Below are 26,301 nucleotides of genomic sequence, written 5' to 3'. Positions count from 1 at the left end.
GGACTTTTTGCATGAAGGCAGATTTGTCTCTTTTTCTCAACTCTGCACGCTGAAGAATGTTCCCTTGCAGGAATACTACAGGTATTTGCAGGTCCGCCATTTTTTTTCAGGGAGTGAAAGAGACCAGACCTGAGGGAGAAATGCTATCTCTCAGATGATCTTTTTGCACAATTCTGGCCTCTACCGCCAGTCAGGACATTCAGCCTGAGAGAGGGGGATTGAGGTGCACCTGCACCGTCTGTGTATGGTTCCAGTGTTAGGTGACCAGTCAGGTTGCAAGAGAGCCTTGATCGCAGAATGTAGTGAGAGGGCATTTTTGCCCATCTGCAGAGAACAGAGACACTGCATTACAGGAGGAGTTATTAAAAATACTGTATACAGACATCATTGCTGGTATTCATCTTGCTGACATTTGTAGTACCACAGGGATAAGTGTCAAATCCCCGCCTTGTGGGCTATGTTGTGTACAAGATATGCTCTACATCCGTTGGTTATCTGATTTTTAGAGGCTGCCATAGAAATCAGGCCTCCATTGAAATCGTAGTAGTTTGCAGAGCAGCAAGCTGAAGTGCGCCTTTTATTAGGCATTACAGGCTTAATATGGCTTGTCCGCCTGAGGAAACATTTGGCTCTACGGTTATTACGGCAGCTGTTGCCCATTAAAAATTTGAGTAGCATTGCATTGAGTGTTTGGCTTATTTTTTTTTCTTTCCTCCCTTCTTAATATTGCTTGGTACATCCCATAGTAGGCTGAGATGGGGAGGTACAGGAATAAGGAAAATTGTTATCCATACTTACCATAATTTTCCTTTCCTTGATCCTCCCTATGTCAGCCGGGGTTTCCCACCCAGTTTATCCATCGCAAGGCGGGTATTTTTGAACACTGGTGTGGGCAAACAGCCGACCTTTATGGGCTAAGAAAGAGGTGGTCCTGGAGGGGTCAGATAGGGCAGAGCTGACCCCTCCACTATCTATCCACTTCTGGGACACTGTATACAGATATCATTGTCCTCTCACCTTGTTGAACAAAACCCTGCCTGTCTCACTTGATAATCTGGGCCAGTTGTGGTGTTTGGCTCTGCTACCCAGGAGTTTACGTGCATCAACAAAAGTGGCTAGCTGAAGACACCAAATCCTATCTTTTCTTCAAAAGCACTGAATCTACTAGTGCCATACGGATCCGCACACACATATTCAGGGCTCTGTATATGCATTGGGTGTGTGGAACAGTTTTTCTATAAAGTTAAGCCATTACTTGTTGATTTGAATAAGTGTGTAAAGTTGGGCCTGTGGTGTCAGGGCACAGTAGAGAGCGGCCTGACACAAAGGGAGTCATTCATCGGCCCTCCTCCCTTGGACTCATAGAGCCAAGAGTAGAAGTGACCAATCCAATTTAAAGTGTCATATTTTGCTTTATTTACTATATAAGTCCCCTGAAAACAGCTTTAATATAGGATTTAGAGCTATATTGTTCCTAAATCTCAGTTATTGCTCTCTAGTTGATTATACATTGTTGCTGTCTGTTATCCTTTCACAGAAATATTGCAGGAAAGACAATTTCTGTGTTTTATCATAACATGTATGTGTGTGTTTCCGTTCGGCTTTTTCCGGCATATAGTTAAAGCTGCTATATGGTGGCGTACTCAATGTTAAGTATGGCCGTCGTTCCCGCGTCTAATTTTGAAAATTTTACGTCGTTTACGTAAGTCGTCCGTGACGTCCGTCACGTTGAAAATAATGACGTCCTTGCGACGTCATTTGGAACAATGCACCCTGAGAGTTTTTACGGACATCGCATGCGCAGTTCGTTCGGCGCGGGGACGCGCTTCATTTAAATGAAACACGCCCCCTACCCGCCCAATTTGAATTCCGCACCCTTACGCCACGAGAGATACACTACGCCGCCGTATGGCACTTACACTATTGCCAGGTGTGCCAGAGGGGGCTGGGGCTGTTATTAGGGTTGAGACGCAGAGTAACGAACTGAACATACTTAAAGCGGGAGTTCACCCATTTGTTAATTTTTTTTTTTCTCCCCTTAGCTTCCTGCTCGTTCGGTCTAGGGGAATCGGCTATTTGTATTAAAATATGAGCAGTACTTACCCGTTTTCGAGCTGCATCTTCTTCCGTCGCTTCCGGGTATGGGTCTTCGGGAGCGGGCGTTCCTTCTTGATTGACAGTCTTCCGAGAGGCTTCCGACGGTCGCATCCATCGCGTCACTCGTAGCCGAAAGAAGCCGAACGTCGGTGCGGCTCTATACTGCGCCTGCGCACCGACGTTCGGCTTCTTTCGGAAAATCGTGACGCGATGGATGCGACCGTCGGAAGCCTCTCAGAAGCCTGTCAATCAAGAAGGAACGCCCATTCCCGCAGCCCATACCCGGAAGCGACGGAGAGGATGCATCTCGTAAACGGGTAAGTACTGCACATATTTTAAAACAAATAGCCGATTCCCCTAGAGAAAACGAGCAGAAATCTAAGGGGAAAAAGTGCCCTCTAAGGGTGAACCCCCGCTTTAAGCAGCTCCTTTGGGGGTATCGCTACAAAAATAGCTTTTGCTTAAATATTAACTTCACATGAAAGTGCAAGATTTTTTTTTAATAAACAAAACATGTAGGGGCAGATCCTCAAAGAAATTACGCCGGCGTATCTCTTGATACGCCGCGTAATTACAAATTTTGAGCGTCGTATCTTTGTTTTGGTATCCACAAAACAAGATACGACGGCATCTGTGTTAGATCCGACAGGTGTATGTCTTCGTACGCCGTCGGGTCTTAGATGCAATTTTTTGGCTTCTGCTAGGTGGCGTTCCCATCGTAATCCGCGTCGAGTATGCAAATTAGCTATTTCCGACGATCCACGAACGTACGACCAGCCGTCGCATTTTTTTACGTTGTTTCCGTTCGGCTTTTTATATAGTTAAAGCTGCTATATGGTGGCGTACTCAATGTTAAGTATGGCAGTCGTTCCCGCGTCTAATTTTGAAAATTTTACGTCGTTTACGTAAGTCGTCCGTGACGTCCGTCACGTTGAAAATAATGACGTCCTTGCGACGTCATTTGGAGCAATGCACCCTGAGAGTTTTTATGGACATCGCATGCGCAGTTCGTTCGGCGCGGGGACGCGCTTCATTTAAATGAAACACGCCCCCTACCCGCCCAATTTGAATTCCGCACCCTTACGCCACGAGAGATACACTACGCCGCCGTAACTTACGGCGCAAATTCATTGAGGATTCAAACCAAAGCCAAGTAAGTTACAGCGGCGTAGCGTATCTTACATATGCGCCGGGCGCAGCGTATGTATGTGGATCTTCCCCCGTAATATCTATATATAAGAGTAATAGGGAGCATCAGCAACAAATTAACAGGACCCGTTGCTGACTCATACAAAATAAATAAATAAACGGTAGTCCTGAAAAGGATTGTTGGATCTGTTGACAGTGAATACAGATTTTGCTGCAATTCACTATAATGTATTAGTGGCAGTATATAGCACTACTTAAAGCACTGTAAAGCTCTGTACAATATTTCTAACCGTATTTCCCTGCAATCGCTGTTAGTGGGCTCACTAATCCAGCACACACTGGTAAAGAGCTGCTGAGAGAGCTAACTTTAGTATAGTGAGGGGTGTAGCACACTATCTATGACACATGATGGTCATAGTATTGCACCTGACCACAATTCATTTTGGTGCTCTTGACAAATGTATTAATAAAATAAGAGTTTTACCTGCTAATGGGTCCCTTACCATTTCTTTGGTGGGCCCCACTGGTGCTGTCTGCTTCTCCATTTTCAGGGAACTTGTGCAGGCTTGCTCCCAAGCTGGACTGTGTTGATCCATAGACACACACAGTGTGGCCTGACCACACCCCCCACTCCCTCCTTACAGGATTTGACAGGCGGCAGTTGGAGCAAATGGCTCCACTGCTCTAAGTGAAGCCTGTGAATGCAGGAAGAGACGAGAGTGTGGATGCCGGTGGGGACAGCAATGAACCAAGAGAGGTGTTAGCCAAGTGTTTAGGATGAGCTATGGGATTTTTTTTTCAAAAATACAGGAAACCATTGAGGTAATAAAAAAACTTTTATAACCACTTTAATTTATAATATTAAGTTAAGAAAAAATGTATGTAACTAATAAAAATAAAATAAAACTAATACTAGCATAAGCAAGCATTTATGTATTTGAATAGTCTCAAATGCAGAGTTTGAATGCAAACTTTACGGCACAGTGTACAAACTGATCTAAACTTTTTGTCTACACAGTACAGTTTTCATTTCACGTTTAGTTTTTCATTATTCATTAGATAACTATTCAGTACAAGTATAAGCCTGTTCAATACAAGAAAGAAAGCGACATGAAATACATGTATTTATGTAGATGGACATATGCTTAAGTGTAGTGCCTTTGATATAAAGCCCACTCCAGCTGGGAATATGTCTCAGGCCTCGTACACACGACAGAGTTTCTCGGCAGAATTCACCGAGAAACTCTGTCGTCTGTACACTTTTGGCTCGATGGAGCCGCCGAGGAACTCGTCGAGAAAATAGAGAACATGTTCTCTATTTTCTCGTTGTTCTATGGGAGAAGGCGGCCCGCCGAGCTCCTCGGCGGCTTCATCCCTGAACTCGACGAGGAACTTGACGTGTTTGGCACATCGAGTTCCTCGGCCGTGTGTACGGGGCCTCAGGGTTTGTTGGCCCACTTTTATGTAAAAAGAAAGTGACAAGTTGAATTCCAACACAAAAGAAAGGTTATCCTTTCAGGGGTGTTCAGTATTCCTCTCTCAATGCTACACAGCAGCAAAAATGCTTCCTTCAGCCTCCTGGATTGCTCTGGCAGTGCTGCTGCTCTGGTCTCACTCTTCAGGCCTCTGTCTGGTCCTCCAGGCCATCTCAACAAACTTTAGACTCTGTGCCTGTCTCTCTCCCTGCTGTACTGGCCCACACCCTGGCCTTTGGTAGAGCCCTGAATTACTGTCAGCCTGCTGATCCCCAGTAAAACGTGGACTCAGGACAAGAGGCTTCCTCTATCCCAAGCCTCTAGAAGTCTCTGGACCCCAGAAACCAACCCGGCAGTTACCAATCCCAAAGAAAACTGGAATACCAATTTTCCCCACTCACAATAGACATTCTGAAGCCCCCAACCTGCATCCTTGAGAACCCACTTTGATCTTTAATCCTACTAATACAGAGGCAATGAAAGAATAAAAATCTTATCTTTGTGATTTCACCTTGTACCCTTGGTAAACAAAACACATATATACTTTACACAGTGAATAACTTCTTCTTTAGTGCAGTATTAGAACCAGACATAAACATTAAAAATAAAAACAATCGTACAGTTATATTAATCTTTTTAGCATTTTGGAATAACCAAATTGACCTATTTACAGTATATAATAAGTTTGCATTCAATTAGTTGATGCTAATTACTTTCTCTTTTATAGATGATGGATATAATTAAAGTGTGTTTTTGTTTCTTTTTGCAGCAATCTGATGACTATTTCAACCCTAACTGCTCATTCTGGAGTTACTCAAAAACAAATTTTTCAGGACACTGGTCAACACAAGGCTGTAGACTTATGACAACCAACAAAACGCATACAAAGTGCTCATGTAATCATCTAACTAACTTTGCTGTTCTTATGGCTCATGTTGCAGTTAAGGTAAGTTAGTGTGAAATCAATCCACCATCACATACGATATACACACGTACAACTTTGACATTAGGTCACATTAGAATATACAGCGTTAAAGCAGTTGTACACTTTTTAATTAAGGTTTCCTCTGGGTGCTTTATTTTATTCCCACATTCTAAAAACATACTGATAGGTAGAATGCATTCTAAAAAAAATGGCCTTTATGTGTTAATTTGTGCTGCGCAGAATGTTGGCATTGTATAAATAAAAGAAAATAATGATCAGAATGTGAACCTTTTTCAAACTAACTAAATGATAAAACAGCATTTCTTAATATAACGCTCATCTTTCATAAAATGATACTAGTACAGTACTAAAATTGTCTTAGCTAGCACTCCTGCCTTGCAGCACTAGGGTCCTTGGTTCAAATCACTACCAAGACACTATCTGCATTGAGTTCCTGTGCTTGTGCGGGTTTCCCTTGGGTACTCAAATTTCTTCCCATATTCCAAATACGCACTGGTAGTTGAACTGGCTGGCTGATGTATAGATTGACCCTAGCATGTCTACGTATACATGTGAGGGACCTTAGATTGTAAGCGTCCCGGAAGTAGGGACTGATGTAATTGTGCTATTGACATTTTTGCACATTTCAGTGCTCTTTTAGCTTATAACCAGAAACCAAGTTGTGTTAATAAAACAGCGTGCCACATTAAAATGAGCTAACTGTTCTAGCATGAGAAATTATAAATCATCTGTCCTTGTCGACATTTAGGGCCAGATTCTCGAAGAATGGCGTATCTAAGCGGCGGCGTAACGTATCCGATTTACGTTACGACGCCGCAAGTTTTTCAGGCAAGTGCTTTATTCACAAAGCACTTGCCTGTAAAGTTGCGGCGGCGTAGTGTAAATTACACGGCGGAATTCAAATTCGGCGGGTAGGGGCGTGTATCATTTAAATGAAGCGAATCCCCGCACCGAACGAACTGCGCATGCACCGTCCGTAAAATATCCCAGTGTGCATTGCTCCAAATGATGTCGCAAGGACGTCATTGGTTTTGACGTGAACGTAAATGACGTCCAGCCCCATTCACGGACGACTTACGCAAATGACGTAACTTTTTAAAATTTCAACGCGGGAACGACGGCCATACTTAACATTGGTTGCGCCTCATATAGCAGGGGCAACTTTACGCTGGGAAAAGCCTAACGTAAACGTCATAACTTTACTGCATCAGGCCGCGCGTACGTTCAGGAATTCGCGTATCTAGGGGAATCCGACGGAAGCGCCACCTAGCGGTCAAAAAAAATTGCAGTTTAGATCCGACAGGGTAAGAGACTTACGCCTGTCGGATCTAATGGATATCTATGCGTAACTGATTCTAAGAATCAGTCGCATAGATACGACGGCTCAGATTAGGACTTACGACGGCGTACATGGCACTGCGCCGTCGTAAGTCCTATGAGAATCTGGGCCTGAGACTCTAAAGCTGATTTGTGATTGTCATTTATGGCTTAAAGTGGTTGTAGACTCTGTTACACCACTTGTATCTACAGGCAGGGCCGCTGTTAGAAATCATGGGGCCCTGTACAGCCTACCTGATGGGGCCCCCCCAACCCCACCCTTGACCCAGCCTCAAAAAAGTGATATTTTAAGTGATATTTACGATATCTTTGTCCAGGCTAATCCCATTCCTTCTAATGAATATGAGTGCTGCAGCTGACTTTAAGGATTCAATTTTCCTTAAGCCAGCACATCTATTATGCCTTTAAATCAGCTGAGGCATGCACTCCAATAATTATTTAAATCTGTATGAGCTAATTCACACTAGCATTGCTCTCTGAAGAGTGATCTGCATGCGGATTGCTCTTCTGACAGAATTTGGCTGGTGGTGAACAGGCATTGTATCACCTCCTCACAACCTGTGTTAACCACTCAAACACCCTGACAGTAGTTGAAAAGTAAAATGCTCAACAGGAAACATGGTGGGTGGTTACAGTAGTTGCTTTGCAAAAAGCATTGTGGTTGCAGCCTATGTACTTTCCCCACCACTACCTTTCCAGCATGGGGGCTCTTTCACACAGTGCTGCTCCACTCAGCCAGGGATCAGTGAGTGGATTCTCTGCAGAATTGGAGCTAAATGGGACAGATGTGTTCTGATTTCCAGGTCTGTTCAGTTTGCATCTGCACACAATGCACAGCCGACAGGGGAGGACTTGTGATGTCTCTATGGGTGGCCAAATGGAAATTTGGACTTGTGTCCACTCACAACAGGCAATGTGGAAGGAAGATTGACCACACTCCCAGCATCAGAAAAAAAATAGCTTTTATGTCCACAAAGAAAAGCATCACAAACCCACAATACAGAGAGATAGCAGCATTTTTTTTTTTTCAAATCTATGTACATCTGGATTCCATCCTATATATTCCATCCTATATAGAGCTTTCATACAGATCCACATGAAAAAATGGCAGGCAGATCTAATTGTAAGGTTTGGATGAAAGCTTCTTTAAGGAGGGGTGGTTGGTGGGTGGTTAAAAAATGCAGCTCAGCTGCATGTTTTTACTGCCCCCCCCCCCCCTTCCATCCAAACAAGTAGCAAGTGTAAAGAAGCATCTCATGCTTATGATTATCATCATTATGATGATAACAGAACTTTAGATCCTCTATTGCTCTGCCACAGTGCCACATGGCTACTGAGTGCTGACTTTGTTATGGCTCTATTGTGTGACAGTCTGTACACACTCAGACCCAATAGCCATGTGACAGTGTGGAAGAGCAATAGAGGATCTAAAGTGCTGTGATCATCCTAATGACGATAATCATGAACACAGTGGGGAGTCAGGGGGCTGTACCTTCTTTCCATGGTAGCTGGTGTGACTGTGTGCCGCCCCTTGCCTGTAGCTGTGCAGCCAGGGATCAGTGAGTGGATTCTCTGCAGAATTGGAGCTAAATGGGACAGATGTGTTCTGATTTCCAGGTCTGTTCAGTTTGCATCTGCACACAATGCACAGCCGACAGGGGAGGACTTGTGATGTCTCTATGGGTGGCCAAATGGAAATTTGGACTTGTGTCCACTCACAACAGGCAATGTGGAAGGAAGATTGACCACACTCCCAGCATCAGAAAAAAAATAGCTTTTATGTCCACAAAGAAAAGCATCACAAACCCACAATACAGAGAGATAGCAGCATTTTTTTTTTTTCAAATCTATGTACATCTGGATTCCATCCTATATATTCCATCCTATATAGAGCTTTCATACAGATCCACATGAAAAAATGGCAGGCAGATCTAATTGTAAGGTGCTGTGATCATCCTAATGACGATAATCATGAACACAGTGGGGAGTCAGGGGGCTGTACCTTCTTTCCATGGTAGCTGGTGTGACTGTGTGCCGCCCCTTGCCTGTAGCTGTGCACCGCTGCTCAATTAAGTTTCCTGCATCCTCTCAGCCAGACAGTCACATGCCTCTCTAACTCCCACCCACAGACAGCACTTACTGAGGGAGCCCTGTACACAAAAATCACTCCGCCAGGGATGGTACAAGCAGAGGGCAGCCGGAACTAGAACATGTGCAGCGCATTATGCGGCTAGGCTTTATCTACCTGCGCCCCCCGAAAATGGAAATAAAGTCCCTTCAGTGATTTCACTTCCTGGGCCCCTCTATTGCCCTAATGGGGCCCAGGATTATGTAAGTACACCCTAAAAAGCAAGCAGGAGCATGGGTGGTTTAGAATTTTTTTTTTATTTATTCTGTCAGAATTTAACTATGAAGCTTCCCGGGCCCCCTTGCTGAGCCGGGCCCGGTACAACAGGGCTGGTCGTACTGCCCTATCAGCGGCCCTGTCTACAGGTAAGACTATAATAAGGCTTCTGGAACAGGAAAAGGTTTGACTGCACTCACAGGTTTGAAGCAAAATTGAAAACTTTATTGAAGATAAAAATCATCAGACAACATCATAGACATCAATGTAGACCTGGCAGAGATTGGCTTTGCTTATCGGACTATACTTAAGGCCCCGTACAGATGACCGAACATGTCTGCTGAAACAGGTCCGCGGACCAGTTTCAGCAGACATGTTCGGTCGTCTGTACAGCCGAGCGGACAGGATTCCAGCGAACATTTGCCCGCCGGGCTTTTTCGAGCGGGCAAATATTTCTAAACATGTTTAGAAACAGCCCGCTGGAATCCTTTCCGTCGGACATGTTCGGTCGTCTGTACAGACCTACCGTACATGTCAGAGCGGCCGCCATCCCTCGCATGCGTCGAATGACTTTGACGCATGCGTGGAAGCATTGAACTGGCAGGGCCGCGCACGTCGCCGCGTCATCGTCGCGGCGACGGCGCAGCCTCGTCGCCGCGTATCGAGTACGCGCGGATTTCTGTATGATGGTGTGTACAGCCATCATACAGAAATCTCCGGGCAGGCATGTACGCTGAAAACGGTCCGGCGGACCGTTTTCATCGTACATGTTTGCCCGTGTGTACAAGGCCTAAGGCTCATACACACGAAAGCACTTTTTGACAACAAATGTCCAACGGACATGTTTGATCGAACAATCCGACCGTGTGAATGCTCCATCGGACAAATGTTTTTGGTTTTTCAACAGACAAATATTCGCTGTGAATGCTCTCAAACTTTCTGGCAACACATGTCCGATGGAGGATAATCCGATCGTGTGTACACAAGTCCATCGGACTAAAGTCCAAATACAAACACGCATGCTCAGAACCAATGCTAAAGATCAGCCAACAATAGCAGAAGTTGCCCAAAGGGTGGGCGGTCAAGAGCTGAAAAAAAAACATGTGATTTGGTGAAAGTTGGCTGAAAAAGTCCTGCCATGTGTATGCAGAACAAGTTCACGGCCAACACCCATTCGGACCAAAATCCACGGAAAAGTTTGATGGAAGTTGGCCGTGGGTGTGGAGTGCGGGCGGCACTGCAGGGCATTGTTCTCAGGTAAGTATTTCATAATGAGCTAGTATGTGATGCATATTAGCTTATTATGCCTTTGTCTTGCAGGTTTTTTTTTTAGGAGGTTTATAACCTCTTTAAAGTACTTTACATTTTGCTGCTTTTTCAAACTGTAGTTTATTTACCATTATGTACATGTCTCAGTCAAAGTCCAGACCTAAATCCAATTGAGAATCTGCGGCAAGACTTATAAAATGGCTGTTCACAGATGATCTCCATCCAATCTGACAGAGCTTGAGCTATTATGCAAAGAAGGATGGCTGAAAATGTCACTCTCTAGATGTGCAATGCTGGTAGAGACATCCCCAAAAAGACTTGCAGCTATACTTGCAGAAAAAGACGGTTTTACAAAGTATTGACTCAGGGGGCTGAATACAAATGCACACCACATGTTTTAGATTTTTATTTGTAAAAAAAAACTTGAAAACCATTTATAATTTTCCTTACATAGTTACATAATTATATAGTTAGTCAGGTTGAAAAAAGACACAAGTCCATACAAAAAAATAATAATATCATACAATCCCATATGCCCAATTCTATACCCAAAGTTGATCCAGAGGAAGGCAAAAAATCCCAGCAGAGCATGGTCCAATTTGCTACAGCAGGAGGGGAAAAGTCCTTTCTGATCCCCTGAGAGGCAATTGGATATTCCACAGATCAACTTTACCTATAAATGTTAGTACCCAGTTTTATGTACATTTAGGAAAGTATCCAGGCCTTTCTTAAAGCAATCTACTGAGCTGGCCAGCACCACCTCTGCAGGGAGTAAATTCCAAATTTTCACAGCTTTTACTGTGAAGAAACCTTTCCACATTTTGAGGGGAAATCTCCTTTGCTCTAGACGTAAAGAGTGCCCCCTTGTCCTCTGTGTTGACCGTAAAGTGAATAACGCAACACCAAGTTCACTATATGGACCCCTTATATATTTGTACATGAATCTCCTCTCAGGGGAGGGCTGTGCCAGGGGGCAGGATGGCAATTGCCTCCCAGGCCGCTCTAACTTATGTTCAAAATGGCCGTCAGCCGCTGCCCTCTACCATTTTCTTTTCTATTCTGCACTAGGAAGTCGGGCCGGGGGCACAGCCTTAGTGGCTGACCACTAGCTGTTGCATTCCGGGAATTGTAGTCCATGCTCAAGCTTCCGGTGGGTGGAAAACAGAGCAGCGCAGAGGATACTACAACTCCATGGGTCCAGATTCTTGGAAGTTGGCAGAGGCAGTGCGTGCCAGAGATTCGGCAGTGCTGAAGGGCTGAGCGCTGGCTGCAACTTGACACCAGGAGCATTACTCCCACAGGAGGCCGTGGTGTGCAATGACCTGCTGAGCTCACTGTGGTGAGAGACCCTAACACCTCTAGCTGACCCCCATCTCCCCCCAATACACCCCATGTAACCTGCCCCAGTGATCAGGCTGCATTGATGGGCACTGGAGTTGGCTGCACTGATGGGCACTGGTGAGGCTGCATTGAAAAAACAGGTGGGCCATGGATGGTGAGCTCATTCGGCGGTTCAATGGGTAACTTGACTGGACTTGCCCCCCAGGCCTAAGGCTGCCAGCCCTCCCCTGTCTCCTCTTCATCAAGATTGAATAAATTCAGTACCTCTAATCTTTCCTCATAGCTGAGCTCCTCCATGCCTCCTATCAGTTTGGTTGTCCTTCTCTGCACTTTCTCCAGTTCTCCAATATCCTTTTTGAGAACTACGGCCCAAAACTGAACTGCATATTCCATTATTGAGCTTATGATCTACCAAAACCCCCAGATCCTTCTCCACTACGGATCCACCCAGTTGTTTTCACCCTAGTATGTATGATGCATGCATATTCCTAGCCCCCAAGTGCATAACTTTACATTTAATAACATTAAACCTCATCTGCCACATAGTCACCCAATTAGACAGAGCATTGAGGTCAGCTTCTAAATTGGAGACATCCTGTAAGGACGTTATTCCACTGCATAGCTTAGTGTCATCTGCAAAGACAGAAATGTTGACAAATACCAAGCTACATTTTTAAATGAAACTCTGTTTATGGCCCGTAAGGGTATAGCCAAGGTATGGATGCAGGCTCAGCCTCCCTCCATACGCCAATGGAAGAGGGACGTTAATGATGCATTACCATTTAAAAAATTAGTCTATGGCCATAGAAAGTGCGCGCATAAGTACTCAAAGGTGTGGGATAGATGGTTAGAGGATGGAGAAACATGTGCCTAAAATAAGCCAAGCCCAGCAGACAGGCATACTTAGATGAACGTAGAAAGTGACTGTCATATGAAGGTGTTAACCATGAAAATCTTAATCAGAACTGTATTGGTAGCTGAATGACATGAAGTTTCTTATATACTGGTTGTCTTTACCCTCATAAACCTGTGAATTAACATGTATGTACAAAGAATCTCACACAAAATGATTGTTATAATGTACTGTTTTATTATTCTACATAAGCAACTACTTTATAAAATTACTTTTATCCAAATAAAGTTGGCTTTTTCCAATGAAAAAAAAAGACAGAAATGTTACTTTTGATCCCAGACCCAATATAATTTATAAAGATATTAAAAAGTAAGGGTCCCAACACTGAACCTTGGGGTACACCACTGATAACCTTAGACCAGGTGGTATGGTCTGTGGTTGGGTTAAAGTGCCGCTGACCTCCTATGATTGTGGGATCGTTTTTTTAAAGGTATAGAAATGAAATATAAATGTAAATCCATTTTTTATTTTTCCTCTTCATATAGTAAAACAAAAATTAAAAATCCCAGTGTTTAATACATACCACCAAAAGAGCCCTATCTGTCTCAAAAATTATATAAAATTCATTTTGATACAGTGTCTCATTGACTTGCACTGACATTGTCAGTCAGACTATCACAGCATCACCATATAGCACAATATCCCACACGCCACCCGCCATTTTCCTTAGATAACTATAAACATCACTCTGCAGCACACCAGAAAAAAAACATAAAAACAAACATGTTACATAACTTATGGAAAAAGCAACGTAAAACACTGGGGTGTCCGGGCAGGTAGTCCGCCACATAACAGCATAGCGCAACCCACCGTGCCCGGCCAGACAAGGGAAACCTTTACATGTCCTGAGCCATTTGTGGTGATGCCAGAGAGGTTTGATGGTAGCTGTGCATCATTCTTGTGCTTCAAGATGGATTGTGAGCTGTTGTTTGTTCTTAAGCCTAGGACCTATGCCACGATTATATAAAGGTTTGCGCTACTATCAACCTGCTCACTGGACCAATCAAAACATGGGCTCATCAGGTATTACAGGAAAGGAGTCCAGTCTTGGACAGCTGGGAAGCATTTATGTTAGTCCTGGACTCTCACTGTACATTTGCCAAGAAAACCAGGGTTCCCAAGTCTGCTCCTAGCTCATGTGGTCTACGGTTACCCAGGGACAGGAATACTCTGTACAGATACGACTCTGAGCCGTCCCAGTATGTGCCAAGCCGTGAAGCCCTAACACCACAAAGCCATGGCGTTCCTGTGGATATACACACACCTACCCTGGAAGATGTGGAACCTATGGAGATCGGGGTCATCCAGACCACGCTGTCTAAAGCTGAAAGAGAGCGGAGGAGAGGCCGTGGTCTTTGTTTCTATTGTGGAGAAAGAGGACACTTAATCTCTCTCTGCCCAACTCGTCCACCTTGGCCAAAGGTTCTTCAAGTGTGTACTATTGGGACTCATCCTGCTATCCCTGCTGTTCGGCCTGTGAACTGCCAAGGTTGCTGTAAGGCCTGTCCATGTTCAATGACACAAGTGGGTTCCCAGGCTACAGTGGTCAACGATACCAGTGCCCCTCTTGAATCCGCAACCAATACCCTGTGAAACCCCTACAATCTGGCCTAGAGGAAACTATGCAACCTCCTGACAACAGACCAGTTCAAGTAGTCATTCCACGCTCCACAGTGGTAAATGCAGTATCATCACCCTGGAAAAGTGAATACCCTGCGCTGCCAATAGTGCGGTAATGGTAGCTGCTAACACAGCTTATTCAAAAAAGCAAAGTGACAAAAAGATATATAAGTGTAGCGCTTATAGTGATATAATAAATATCAAAATACCATAATCTATGTAATAAAAAAATACACAGATATTAATAAATGTAGAACATAAATAAAACAGTATGTACAGCCCTTTGAATAAAAGAGGTGCCAATAAATAAATGATTCTAGTATACTTGATATGATATCAAGTGAAAAGCAAAGTCCAACAAAACTTAGTGTTCAGGATAATTAATAATGTTGAAGTTCATATTTTCCACATGTCATTCAAGTTAGTGAATAAAATGAAAAGATGCGTGACTTCTAAAACGATACAGTCCCACCACCGATAAAAGTGCAGGCTTACCGGAACTTGTTGACCACTGATGGCATATGCCAAAAGAGGTCGATCAAGGCTTTGTATGACAGATGTCAAAAAACGATCCTTGGCCGGGAAGTGTAGACCCAATTGGATGATGTATCCTTGGATGGAATAGGTCCCCAGGGACAGACTGGAACTGTACTGGTGTAGGACTCCCAAAACATTTGGCTGAGGTAAAGAATTATTGCATGCAAAATGGGGCGACAGTGGAGTCCTCCCGACGCGTTTCGTGGTCAAAAGCACATCGTCTGGGGTTAAGTATCATCACCCTGTCCTGCCAAAGAACCACCTCCTGCTCCAGAGACCCCTTCGCTACCTTTTGAGAAAACACCTGTTCCTAATACCATCAATACTTCCTGTCCTGCCAAGGAAGTTCTACCACCTGACTGTACGTAGGCCTCAAATGGCACCATAGTCCGTAAGCAGGATCTGGTGGTATTTGAAAAAGCCTTGCAAGCGAGGAGAATCTCCCCGACAGGAACTTCTAAAGCAAAAATAAGGTTTGCTCCCCTAGATTAGCAAGCGTATTCCACCAGAGGTTTCCTCACAAGCCAAGCCCTAGGACATCCGGAGGGGAGTACTGTCAGGAGTACTGTCAGGACCTGGGCTTGAACCTGGGACCTCTGGCATTGTCTCTTCCCACTGAGCTATCTGGGATGCTGGACAGTTCCCTGCCTGATCTGCTGGATAAACCTATATGATCCATTAGACTACTCTGCTTGGTGTCTTGATTGCAGTTGAACCTTGAACCCCTTGCTCCTCCCATGAACTTCCTATAAAAGCCTTGTCTCAGCACTTCCTCTTTGCTGTTTTATCCTTGTCTGCTTATCTGCTACTGGACCCTGGCTTGCTCACCTCCTGGTGGGGCGATCCTGAGAACCGCGACCTGTTGCTAACATGCAGCAAAATCCAACTTCACCATCAGGAGCTCTGGTGAACACCAGTTAGCGCTTAGACTCCGCATTTCAGGTGAGCCCCTGTCATCTGCCAGAAGTGACTGTCTGTATACCTGTCTTCAACTGCTATAGCTATTGGCCTCTGAGCCTGACTCCAGACCGTGACACTGGGTGGCGGCCCCGCGTTCTCAAGCCAAGTGAAGACAGCCTCCGGCGTGTCAAAAAAGTGTGCTCTATCCTCACCGACGACACAGAGCCTAGCCGGAAAGAGCATAGCATATGAATAGTGGCGGATCCTCAACTTGCGTTTGGCTTCAGTAAAGAGGGTCCTCTTCTGCTGAACATCCGCTGAGAAATCCGGGGAAAACTTTGATCTCGACGTTCTTAAAGGGGATGTTTCCCTTTAGTCTGGTAAGGCGAAGCACAGCATCTCGGTCTCGGAAATTAAGCAGTTTAGCTATGAAGGTCTGCGGCGGGCCGCCCGGAGGGGGAGGCTTGGCAGCCAGCCTGTGTGCTCTCTCCACCACGAAGGATGTGGAGAATTCAGCTCGGCCAAATGTAGTCAGCAGCAGGTTTTCCAGGAACGTCGGTGGGTCGGGGCCCTCCGCGCCCTCGGGCAAGCCCACGAACCACAAATTACACCTCCTGAGACGATTCTCCATGTCGTCTTGCTTCGGCTTTGGTGAGCTGATGCTGTAGGCGTTCAGTCGCGACCTGTAATGGCGTCACCTCATCCTCCACGTGGCTGATGCGGGTCTCTGCCTCTGTAACCCACTCTCTGAGCCTCTGCAGGTCTTGTCTGATGAGCGAGACATCGACCTTTACCTCTTCTATTTTGCAGGTTAGGGAGCTTTTGCAGTCTGAGATGGCCTCCAGCACTCGCGCTGTGTTTTTTGCCGCAGAGTCCGCGGGAGCAGAGGAGCCGGCGCCATCTTCCTCTGCAGCCTGCTTGTCTGGATGCCGGTATTTAGCGAGTTTAGCGATCGCGTTTGACGATTTCTTTGGCGGTGACATGTTCCCCACGAATGAGGGTGTAGTGCACCCCGTAATAAGTGGTTTAGTAGGCAGTATTAGCCCCAGGATAGTCAGCTTTGGATTCTCGCCGAGCAGAGCTCCTGAAAAACACTCCTCACACCATGCCATCCAGGCCACGCCCCCCCAGACTATCACAGCATAGCAAATTTGGAGAAATTAGGACTTTAAATATAACCTTCAGGAGACCATAACACCAAATGCACAAATGTATAGAAATACAAGTGTTTATTATATATAATAATTTAATATACTTTATGTATAATATACAAATATAAAAGTGACATAAATCACCACAAAAAACTTAAAGGGGTTGTAAAGGTTTGTTTTTTATTTTCTAAATAGGTTCCTTTAACCTAGTGCATTGTTGGTTCACTTACCTTTTCCTTCGATTTCCCTTCTAAATGTTTTTTCTTTGTTTTTTTTGTCTGAAGTTCTCACTTCCTGTTCCTCCTCAGTAAGCTGTTCTGGCTGACTAACCACCGCTCTGATGATAGTGGCAAGTTTACTGAGGAGAAACAGGAAGTGAGAAATTCAGACAAAGAAAAAAAAATTTAGAAGGGAAATCGAAGGAAAAGGTAAGTGAACCAACAATGCACTAGCTTAAAGGAACCCATTTAGAAAATAAAAAACCTTTACAACCCCTTTAAATAACACACAAAAAATAATAATAATGCATAAAAGTAATACAGCAAAAATGCATATGCATAACATACAAAATCAAGAGATTAAGAAGACATATACTGTTGATACCATCAGGGGCGTAACTAGAAATCACAGGGCCCCATAGGAAAATGTTGTATGGGGCCCCCCAGAGCCGCCCTAGTGTCAATGCAGCGTGACCTGTGCCCCATACAGCGTGACCGGTTCCCCATACAGCGTGACCTGTGCCCAATGCAGCATGACCTGTGCCCCATACAGCGTGACCTGTGCCCCATACAGCGTGACCTGTGCCCCATACAGCGTGACCTGTGCCCTATACAGCATGACCTGTGCCCCATGCAGCGTGACCTGTGCCCCATACAGCGTTGCCCGTGCCCAATACAGCCTGGCCTGCCTGTGATCAATACAGCCTGGCCTGCCTGTGCCCAATATAGTCTGGCCTGCCTGTGCCCCATACAGCGTGACCTGTGCCCAATACAGCATTGCCTGTGCCCAATACAGCCTGGCCTGCCTGTGCCCAATACAGCCTCACCTGTGCAGAGGAAGAGGCAAGCCGGCTGGATCAGCAGAGAGCGGGATTGCCCGCTGTAATAGCTTTCATTTGAATTTCCCGTCTTCCCGGGGCTCATCGTCACATAGCCCCACCTCTTAGCCCAGCGCCTTTGATGACGTCACATGTCCGACACTGGACCGGCGTTCTGTCGATCAAAGGTGCCGGACCAAGAGGTGGAGCTATGTGACATGAGCCCCGGGAACACTGGAAGTTCTAATGATAGCTATTACAGCGAGCAATTCCGCTCTCTGCTGATACGGACAGCTCGCCTCTTCCTCTCCTCTCTCTTCCCCTGGCTGGGAGACCATGCCGGCGATGCTCTTATCCTCACCGGGCCCCCCTGATCCTCACTCAGCTGCGGGCCCCATAGCGCCCTCGTGGGTCGCTATGGCGGTAGTTCCGCCACTGGATACCATTAAGAACACATAAAATATATATATACCCAAAACAATTCAGTACATGATTTTGATCAGGATTATGCTACCCGTTACCATGAGGCAGTTCCCTTACGCACCGGGTCTGCTAAAAACATTGCCAAAGAGCTGTTTATGGTGTTCACTCGTATTGGCATCCCTAAAGAGGTCCTTACAGACCAGCGCACCCCATTTATGTCACAAATAACTATGGAGCTGTGAAAATTATTTATGGTGACGCAGTTGCGAACCTCGGTGTACCATCCTCAAACGGATGGCTTGGTGAAACGCTTCAATAAGACATTAAAGAATGTTGTTGACAAGGATGGAAAAACTGTGACTTCCTGATGCCATACTTGATGTTTGCCATCAGGGTGGTTCCCCAGTCCTCTACGGGGTACTCTCCATTTGAGTTGCTTCATAGGAGACACCCTTCGGGACTCTTAGACATAGCCAAAGAAACTTGGGAGGGGGAACAGACACCCCATAAAAGTGTCATTAAGCATATCACTCAAATGTGCAGGACAGGATTGCAGCAATCATGCCGATGGTAAAAGAACACTTACTGCAGGCCCAAGCAGCCCAACAGAGGATATACAACAGGGGGGCCCAACTCCGTGTTTTGTCATCTGGTGACAGGGTCCTGGTGTTAGTTTCCACTGTTGAGAGCAAGTTCCTGGCTAAGTGGCAGGGTCTCTTTGAAGTAATTGAAAGAGTTGGGGAGGTCAATTACAAGGTATATCAACCAGGAAAAAAGAAGCCCGAACAGATTTACCACATAAACCTGTTAGGCCCCGTACACACGACCGGATCTGTCCGCTGATACTTGTCCGCGGACCAGTTTCAGCAGACAAGTTCGGTCGTGTGTACAAGGCCTTAAAGTCCTGGAAGGATAGGTACTGAGGGTACTGGGTACTGAGTCCCCTCTGATCCTCAAGGTCACGATTCCAAACACTTGATATGTGCATTCCCGTTCGTAGGAATGTTATTTTCGTACGAAAATGTTCATTTTCGTACCCGCAGAATGTGTACATACGAAAAAATTAAAGCACCAAAATACGAAAACGACGGGATTACGAATGAGCCGCATAACGAACAACCGCAAATACGAATGAACGATCTGACGAAAATACGACAAAACGAAAACGGCAAAAGAACGGAAATTACATCTATAACAAAAGATTTGCATTTTGTATCCTGTTTGAATCCCCTCTCTGCTCGTATCCTCAGCCGCATGTCCACATGACACCTACAACAAAAGATTTGCATTCTGTATCCTGTTTGAATCCCCTCTCTGTTCGTATCCTCAGCCGTATGTTCACACGACATCCACAACAAAAGATTTGCATTCTGTATCCTGTTTGAATCCCCTCTCTGTTCGTATCCTCAGCCGGATGTTCACATGACATCCACAACAAAAGATTTGCATTCTGTATCCTGTTTGAATCCCCTCTCTGCTCGTATCCTTAGCCGTATGTTCACACGACATCCACAACAAAAGATTTGCACTCTGTATCTTGTTTGAATCCCTTCTCTGCTCGTATCCTCAGCCGTATGTTCACACGACATCCACAACAAAAGATTTGCACTCTGTATCTTGTTTGAAGCCCTTCTTTGTTCGCACCCTCAGTCGTATGCTCATATGACATCCACAACAAAAGACCCGCACCCTGTATTTTGAATTCCTTTTTTCTGTTCGTATTTTGGATTCAACAGAATGCAAATCTTTTGCCACAGATGTCACATGAACACACGACCGAAAACACCAAAAGAAAAATGACCCAAAACACAGAATGCAAATCCCTTGCCACAGATGTAATTTTTGTTTTTTTGAATGGGCAGTGAGTGTTAGTGAAGCAGCTTCTCTTTTGTGCTGAGTAGTACAGTAAAGCCAAATAAACTTTTCTGTGGATTTTCATCTGAAGGGAGATCAGTTGGCCAGACTTTTGAACCCAAAAATGGTTTTCTGATGGAGTTTAAAAACGAACAAATTTTCTGAGAACGAACGGAAAACGATCGTTTTTATGTTTGTTGTTAAAAAAGTCTGACCAAGTGTATGGGGCTTAACAATCGTTAATATGGATGAGCCGCGTGTTGAAAGTGCCGCGAATCCCGCGATATATTTACGAAAGTACAAAATGATGAAAATCCTTTTTCTGTTCGTATCTTCAGTCGCATGCCCACATGACATCCACAACAAATTGTCATAGATGTCACACGGACACACGACCGAAAACACAAACAGAAAAAGGAATCCAAAACACAGAATGCAAATCATTGACGAAAATTCACGAAAATTATTGTCTAACAAGTAACGAACATGAATTAAACAGAATAACGAACCATCCCGCATGTACGAGAATAAAACGGTAACGAAAATACGAAACGATCGGAATACGAAAAAATCTCGTCGTACGAAAAACGAACGGGAACGAACAGGAAAACGGGCGTCTTACGAAAAACGAACGGAAACGAACCTACGAAACGATACGAAACAGAACAAAAAAAAACAAGCTAGAGAGTTCCTGATAAGGAATAAAGAGAAATTTTCAGAGTTACCTGGCAGGACTTCAGCAGTTCAGCATGACATTGTTACTGAACTTTGGGTCCGTGTCAAACTCAAACTGTACCGAATTCCTGAAGCAAGGAGAAAGGACATCAGCAATGAAGTTAAAAGAATGTTGGAGCTAGATGTCATTGAGGAATCCATTAGTGACCGGTCTAGCCCCATCGTGTTAGTCCCAAAACCGGATGGCACTTGGAGGTTCTTTAATGACTTCAGGAAGCTTAATGCAGTGTCAAAGTTTGACACGTACCCAATGCCCAGAGTAGACAAACTTATAGACTAACTTGGCAAGGCTCGCTACCTGACCACTTTGGACTTGACAAAAGGTTATTGGCAAATACCCCTAAATGGTAGAGCCAAAGAGAAGACTGCATTTGTGACCCCAGAGGGTTCCTTTTAATATAAAAAATGCCTTTTGGGTTGCAAAATGCCCCTGCAACATTTCAGAGGGCCATGGACAGGAGCCTAACACCCCACCGATGATATGCAGCAGCCTATCTAGATGACATAGTGGTACATAGCACTGACTGGGAGTCTCACTTGCCCCGTGTCCAAGCTGTCCTTGATTTCCTCTTCAAAGAAGGTTTTACGGTGAATCCAAAAAAATGGGCCATTGGTTTGGAGGAAGCCAGGTATTTGGGCTACACTATTGGCCGTGGAGTAATTAAACCCCAAGGGAATAAATACAAGCCATCCAGGAGTGGCCACGTCCTGCAAACAAGAAGTAGGTCAGGGGTATTATAGAAGGTTCATCCCGAATTTTGCAACTATAGCTGCCCCACTGACAGACCAATACGAAAGGGAAAGACTCCGTAATGGTGAAATGGCCCCCAGTAGCAAAAGAATCTTTCCAAGTCCTAAATAAGGCTCTTTGTGCACAGCCAGTACTGTACTTCCCCGATTTCTCCAAAGACTTTTTGGTTCAGACATCCGGATGCCTCTGATGTTGGTATCGGGGCAGTATTGTCACAGGTACACAATGGGGAAGAACACCCTGTGGTGTACTTAAGCAGAAAGCTCAATGACCATGAAGAAAAGTATGCAGTCATTGAAAAATAATGTTTAGCCATAAAGTGGGCCGTGGACGCACTCAGGTACTATTTTTTAAGGCGCCAGTTTGAGTTAATAATGGACCATGCTCCCCTGAAATGGATGGCCCAAAAGAAGGAGACTGATAGAAGGGTGACCCGGTGGTTTTTGGCTCTACAGGATTATTCCTTTACTGTAAAACACAGGCCAGGTGTTGGGCCACAGGTGTTCTAACCCTGGGGTTGAAACAAGGGTCAAGGATATGTAGTAAAGCGCCCCAGAGAGAGCTGAGGAAAGTCCTGTTCAGGGTTTATACATCTTCCAGCCTCCTCTCTTACACGTTCAGGGATCTCTGATCCATGGTCCAGTACAGGTCTTCGTCCTCTTCCTCAGGCTAATTTAAGCTCACCTGACCAGACAGCCTTTGCTCTCTGCCTGGGAAACAGACAATGCTGGTCTGTGAGAGCAACAAGGTTGGTAAAAAGCTGTTAAGCAGTTTATGTGGAAACTGACAAGCGGTAGGCTTGCTCAGCCTGGTAGTTAGGGCCTGCATAGTGTATAGTTAGAGCCGAGACACGACTAGGTTTTTGTTTGCCTACTTTGTTCTATTTGTTTTCTTTTGAACAATGTACAGCACCTCTATAGACTTGTAAATATTACCATTAAACTGTTTGTCACTACTTTGTCACTACTTCACTTGTTCTGGTATCTGTGTCTGAAAGCCTGCTTATCCCAGGAAGCTTTTGTAGCTGCTACCGGTCCCCCAGGTTTCTTATATATATATATGTGTATATGTGTCTATATATATATATATATATATATATATATATATATATATATATATATATATATACAGTGGCGGCTGGTGAAGTTTTAGGATGAGGGGGCACAAGACCCCGCCCCTCCATGTTTGGCCCCTACCACTTCTTATAAGCCACACCCCTTATAGAATCCACCCACTCTGTCCCCTGTATTCCACTTGCTTCAGCCCCAGCATCACAGGACAGTGTATACAGCCCCAGCATCACAAATCATGGTATATAGCACAGCCTTACAGATCAGCACAAACAAACTGAAAAATTACACTGTTAGTGTTAAATTAAACTGAAAAATTACACTGTTACACCGGGCTCTGCACATCATATACCAGGCTGCACATTATACACAGAGCTCTGCACATCATATACCAGGCTGCACATTATACACCGGGCTCTGCACATCATATACCAGGCAGCACATTATACACCGGGCTCTGCACATCATATACCAGGCTGCACATTATACACCAGGCTCTGCACATCATATACCAGGCAGCACATTATACACCGGGCTCTGCACATCATATACCAGGCTGCACATTATACACAGGGCTCTGCACATCATATACCAGGCTGCACATTATACACAGGGCTCTGCACATCATATACCAGGCTGCACATTATACACCAGGCTGCATATTATACACCAGCTGCACAGGGGGATGATGAGCATGGAGGTGATGATGGCAGGCGGTGGGATGGCAGGCACAGGGGGATGATGAGCATGGAGGTGATGGTGGCAGGCGGTGGGGTGGTGGGATGCTAGGCACAGGGGGATGATGAGAATGGAGGTGATTGTGGCAGGCGGTGGGGTGCCAGGCACAGGGGGATGATGAGCATAGAGGTGATGGTGACAGGTGGTGGGATGGCAGGCACAGGGGGATGATGAGCATGGAGGTGATGGTGACATCATATGCCAAATGGCATAAATATCGTCAGTTCTCTGTGTGAGGTCAAAATGTTGATGGGGGGGGGGAGGGGGCTGCTGCTGCCGCCGAACACCTATTGTTAAAATAAAGTTCATAAACTGCTGCCACCGAACCTTGTGATAAACAAAGTTGATCAGCGGGGGGGGGGGGGGAGGCATGATGAGCTTCAGCTTACCTGATCCACTCAGGCGGTGCATTGCAGAATTCTACGGAGCTGCCGAGTGGAACTAGGAACTAGCACCGCCTAACTCTATGCGGTGTGCACCCGCCCGGCCATAATACAGTAGAAAAAGGCAGTTTTTGGCTGCAAATGAAGCGCCTCGTCTGCAATCTCGTGATTGCATAGACGTGGCGCTACCCATACAGCACTGCGCCCGGCCCCTATGGACGGGCCGCCACTGTGATATATATATATATATATATATATATATATACATTTGTGCATTTGGTGTAATAGTCTCCTGATGGTTATATTTAAAATCCAAATTTTTCCACGATTTGCTATGTTATTCCTTACAGGATGATTCCCTCGCCTGATCATGCCTATTGAAATGAATACATTGCACCACTGATTCTATGATGCAGAATATCACAGCACTGAAAAAAAAAATGCTTGGAAATGAAGGGGGTATTATACAGGCTAGTAATCAAGTGGTTAAATTTACATTTGAAAGTCAAGAGTGTTACCGCAAACTGGTAATAATAACATATAGTGACATCATGACACATTAGTGAAATTGATTTATATTCCACATTAGTGACTTGCCAGTGGTCACAGTTCCTAGTACACAATATTGACAATGACTGTGACATTAATTAAAAAAAAATTATTGATTAATTTCTGATTTTACATTGCAATGGTTATGTCTTTGCCCTCAGACCCAGAAGATACAGAAATTGTTTAGAAAACTAGAGCATGTGATTGTCACTTGCATAGTTTATACCTGCTGTTAATTTTCAAGGACAACTGCTACAAAAATCCATGTTTTCCTAGATTAATCTGCTGTACTATTCTTTAAATTCAGTTACTATCTATGATTGATAATTACTGCTTTTTAATTTGGACTGTTCCCCCAGCTCCTGGTCCATACTGAGGCATCAACCTACTGTTAGGGCCTGGTTTCACTTGCTTAAAAGTTTGGCCATTGGCACATTTTTGTTAACCCCCTGAATGCCAATCAAAGCACTTGTTACTAAATAAAATGTTAAGCTTACATGCTGTTCACATGTTGTCTTTGCTTCAAAAATTATACCCCTTGGTGCTTCCATAGAAGCCTACTGTATGACAACCCTCGCTAACAGCACCTTCAGCCTTTGAGAGGCTGTTATTCAGAGTTTATTTTCCTTTGTTTTGGAGGTATTGTAGGTATGAAATGTCCCAGGATGCACTGGGAAAACAAAAGGCGAACCGGAAAGACATTATCAGCATTCACGTCTGGTTCATATGTATATGTTCTGGGAATGTCTGGTGCAGATGTCACATCCAGTGTGCAGCATTGAGCGACAGGAAGGTGAACAAGGTCTGGACTAGAGGGGAGCAACTAGTAGATGGCACACATGGTGTGCAACATGGGAACGCTATAGTGAAAGGTGAACAGGACTGAAGAGTGAGGACTGAGCAGCAGAGGATCAGCAGAGCTGGGGAACCAGAGCAGGGGAAACTAGCACATGTGGTAATATAGCAGGAGGTGAGCGGGAACTGGAGAGAGAGAAGGATCAGAAAAACAGAGGATCATCAGAGCTGGGGGTTACTACTGAGCGGGGGATCAGCGGGGCTGGTGGTTACTACTGCGTGGGAGATCAGTAAAACTGGGGGCTACTACTAAGCAGGGGAGCAACAAAGCTGTGTTTACGACTGAGTGGAGCATTAGCAATGCTGGGGGTATTACTGAGCAGGGGATCTGCTGAATGGGCATACTAATACGCTGGAGATCTGTATAATAAGGGTACTAATTTGATGGGGATCTGCTGAACAGGGGTACTAATGAACTGGAGTTCTGCTGGGCCCCTTTAAAACAAATAGAAAATCAACACACACAGGGCATTTGTCAGGCTTCATTAAAGCTTTATAAAAGCATCACAGAAGTGTCAAACACATACAAAAAAAACATGTTAAAGTGGTAGGCACTCTAATGTGTGTTAAGTACCTTTTAAATGAGCCCTTACGGATCTGGAGGAAGAAATTAATAAACTATAGGTGTAGTGAGACTACAATTGTGCCTTTTGAGACTTATTAAGCTGTTTTCCATGATGGAAAATGGGACTTACTTAATGTAAACTGGATACCATGAGGAAAAAAAAACTGTGGTTTGTGTAATAGAAGGAACAATTTGAGGGTGGGGGCAAAACATGTGACTGATGATGTGACTGAGATGTTTCATATTACACCGTAAATATGTG

At 44.8% G+C, this 26,301-nt stretch overlaps 1 protein-coding gene across 18 annotated transcripts in view; it reads left to right on the top strand.

Moving 5' to 3' along the window:
• ADGRL3 (adhesion G protein-coupled receptor L3) overlaps positions 1-26,301 on the top strand; it is a 1,059,382-nt gene that overhangs the window by 617,922 nt on the left and 415,159 nt on the right. For all 18 annotated transcript variants that reach the window (XM_040322560.1, XM_040322545.1, XM_040322548.1 and 15 more), the window contains one exon: positions 5,491-5,667. In XM_040322560.1, the coding sequence (XP_040178494.1) occupies positions 5,491-5,667 (177 nt within the window). The remainder of the gene's footprint in view (positions 1-5,490; positions 5,668-26,301) is intronic.

Source organism: Rana temporaria, chromosome 1 (genome assembly GCF_905171775.1).
Source record: "Rana temporaria chromosome 1, aRanTem1.1, whole genome shotgun sequence".
Taxonomy (NCBI): Eukaryota; Metazoa; Chordata; class Amphibia; order Anura; family Ranidae; genus Rana; species Rana temporaria.
Note: the sequence above shows the minus strand (reverse complement) of the source record. Positions and strands in the feature narration are given on the sequence as shown.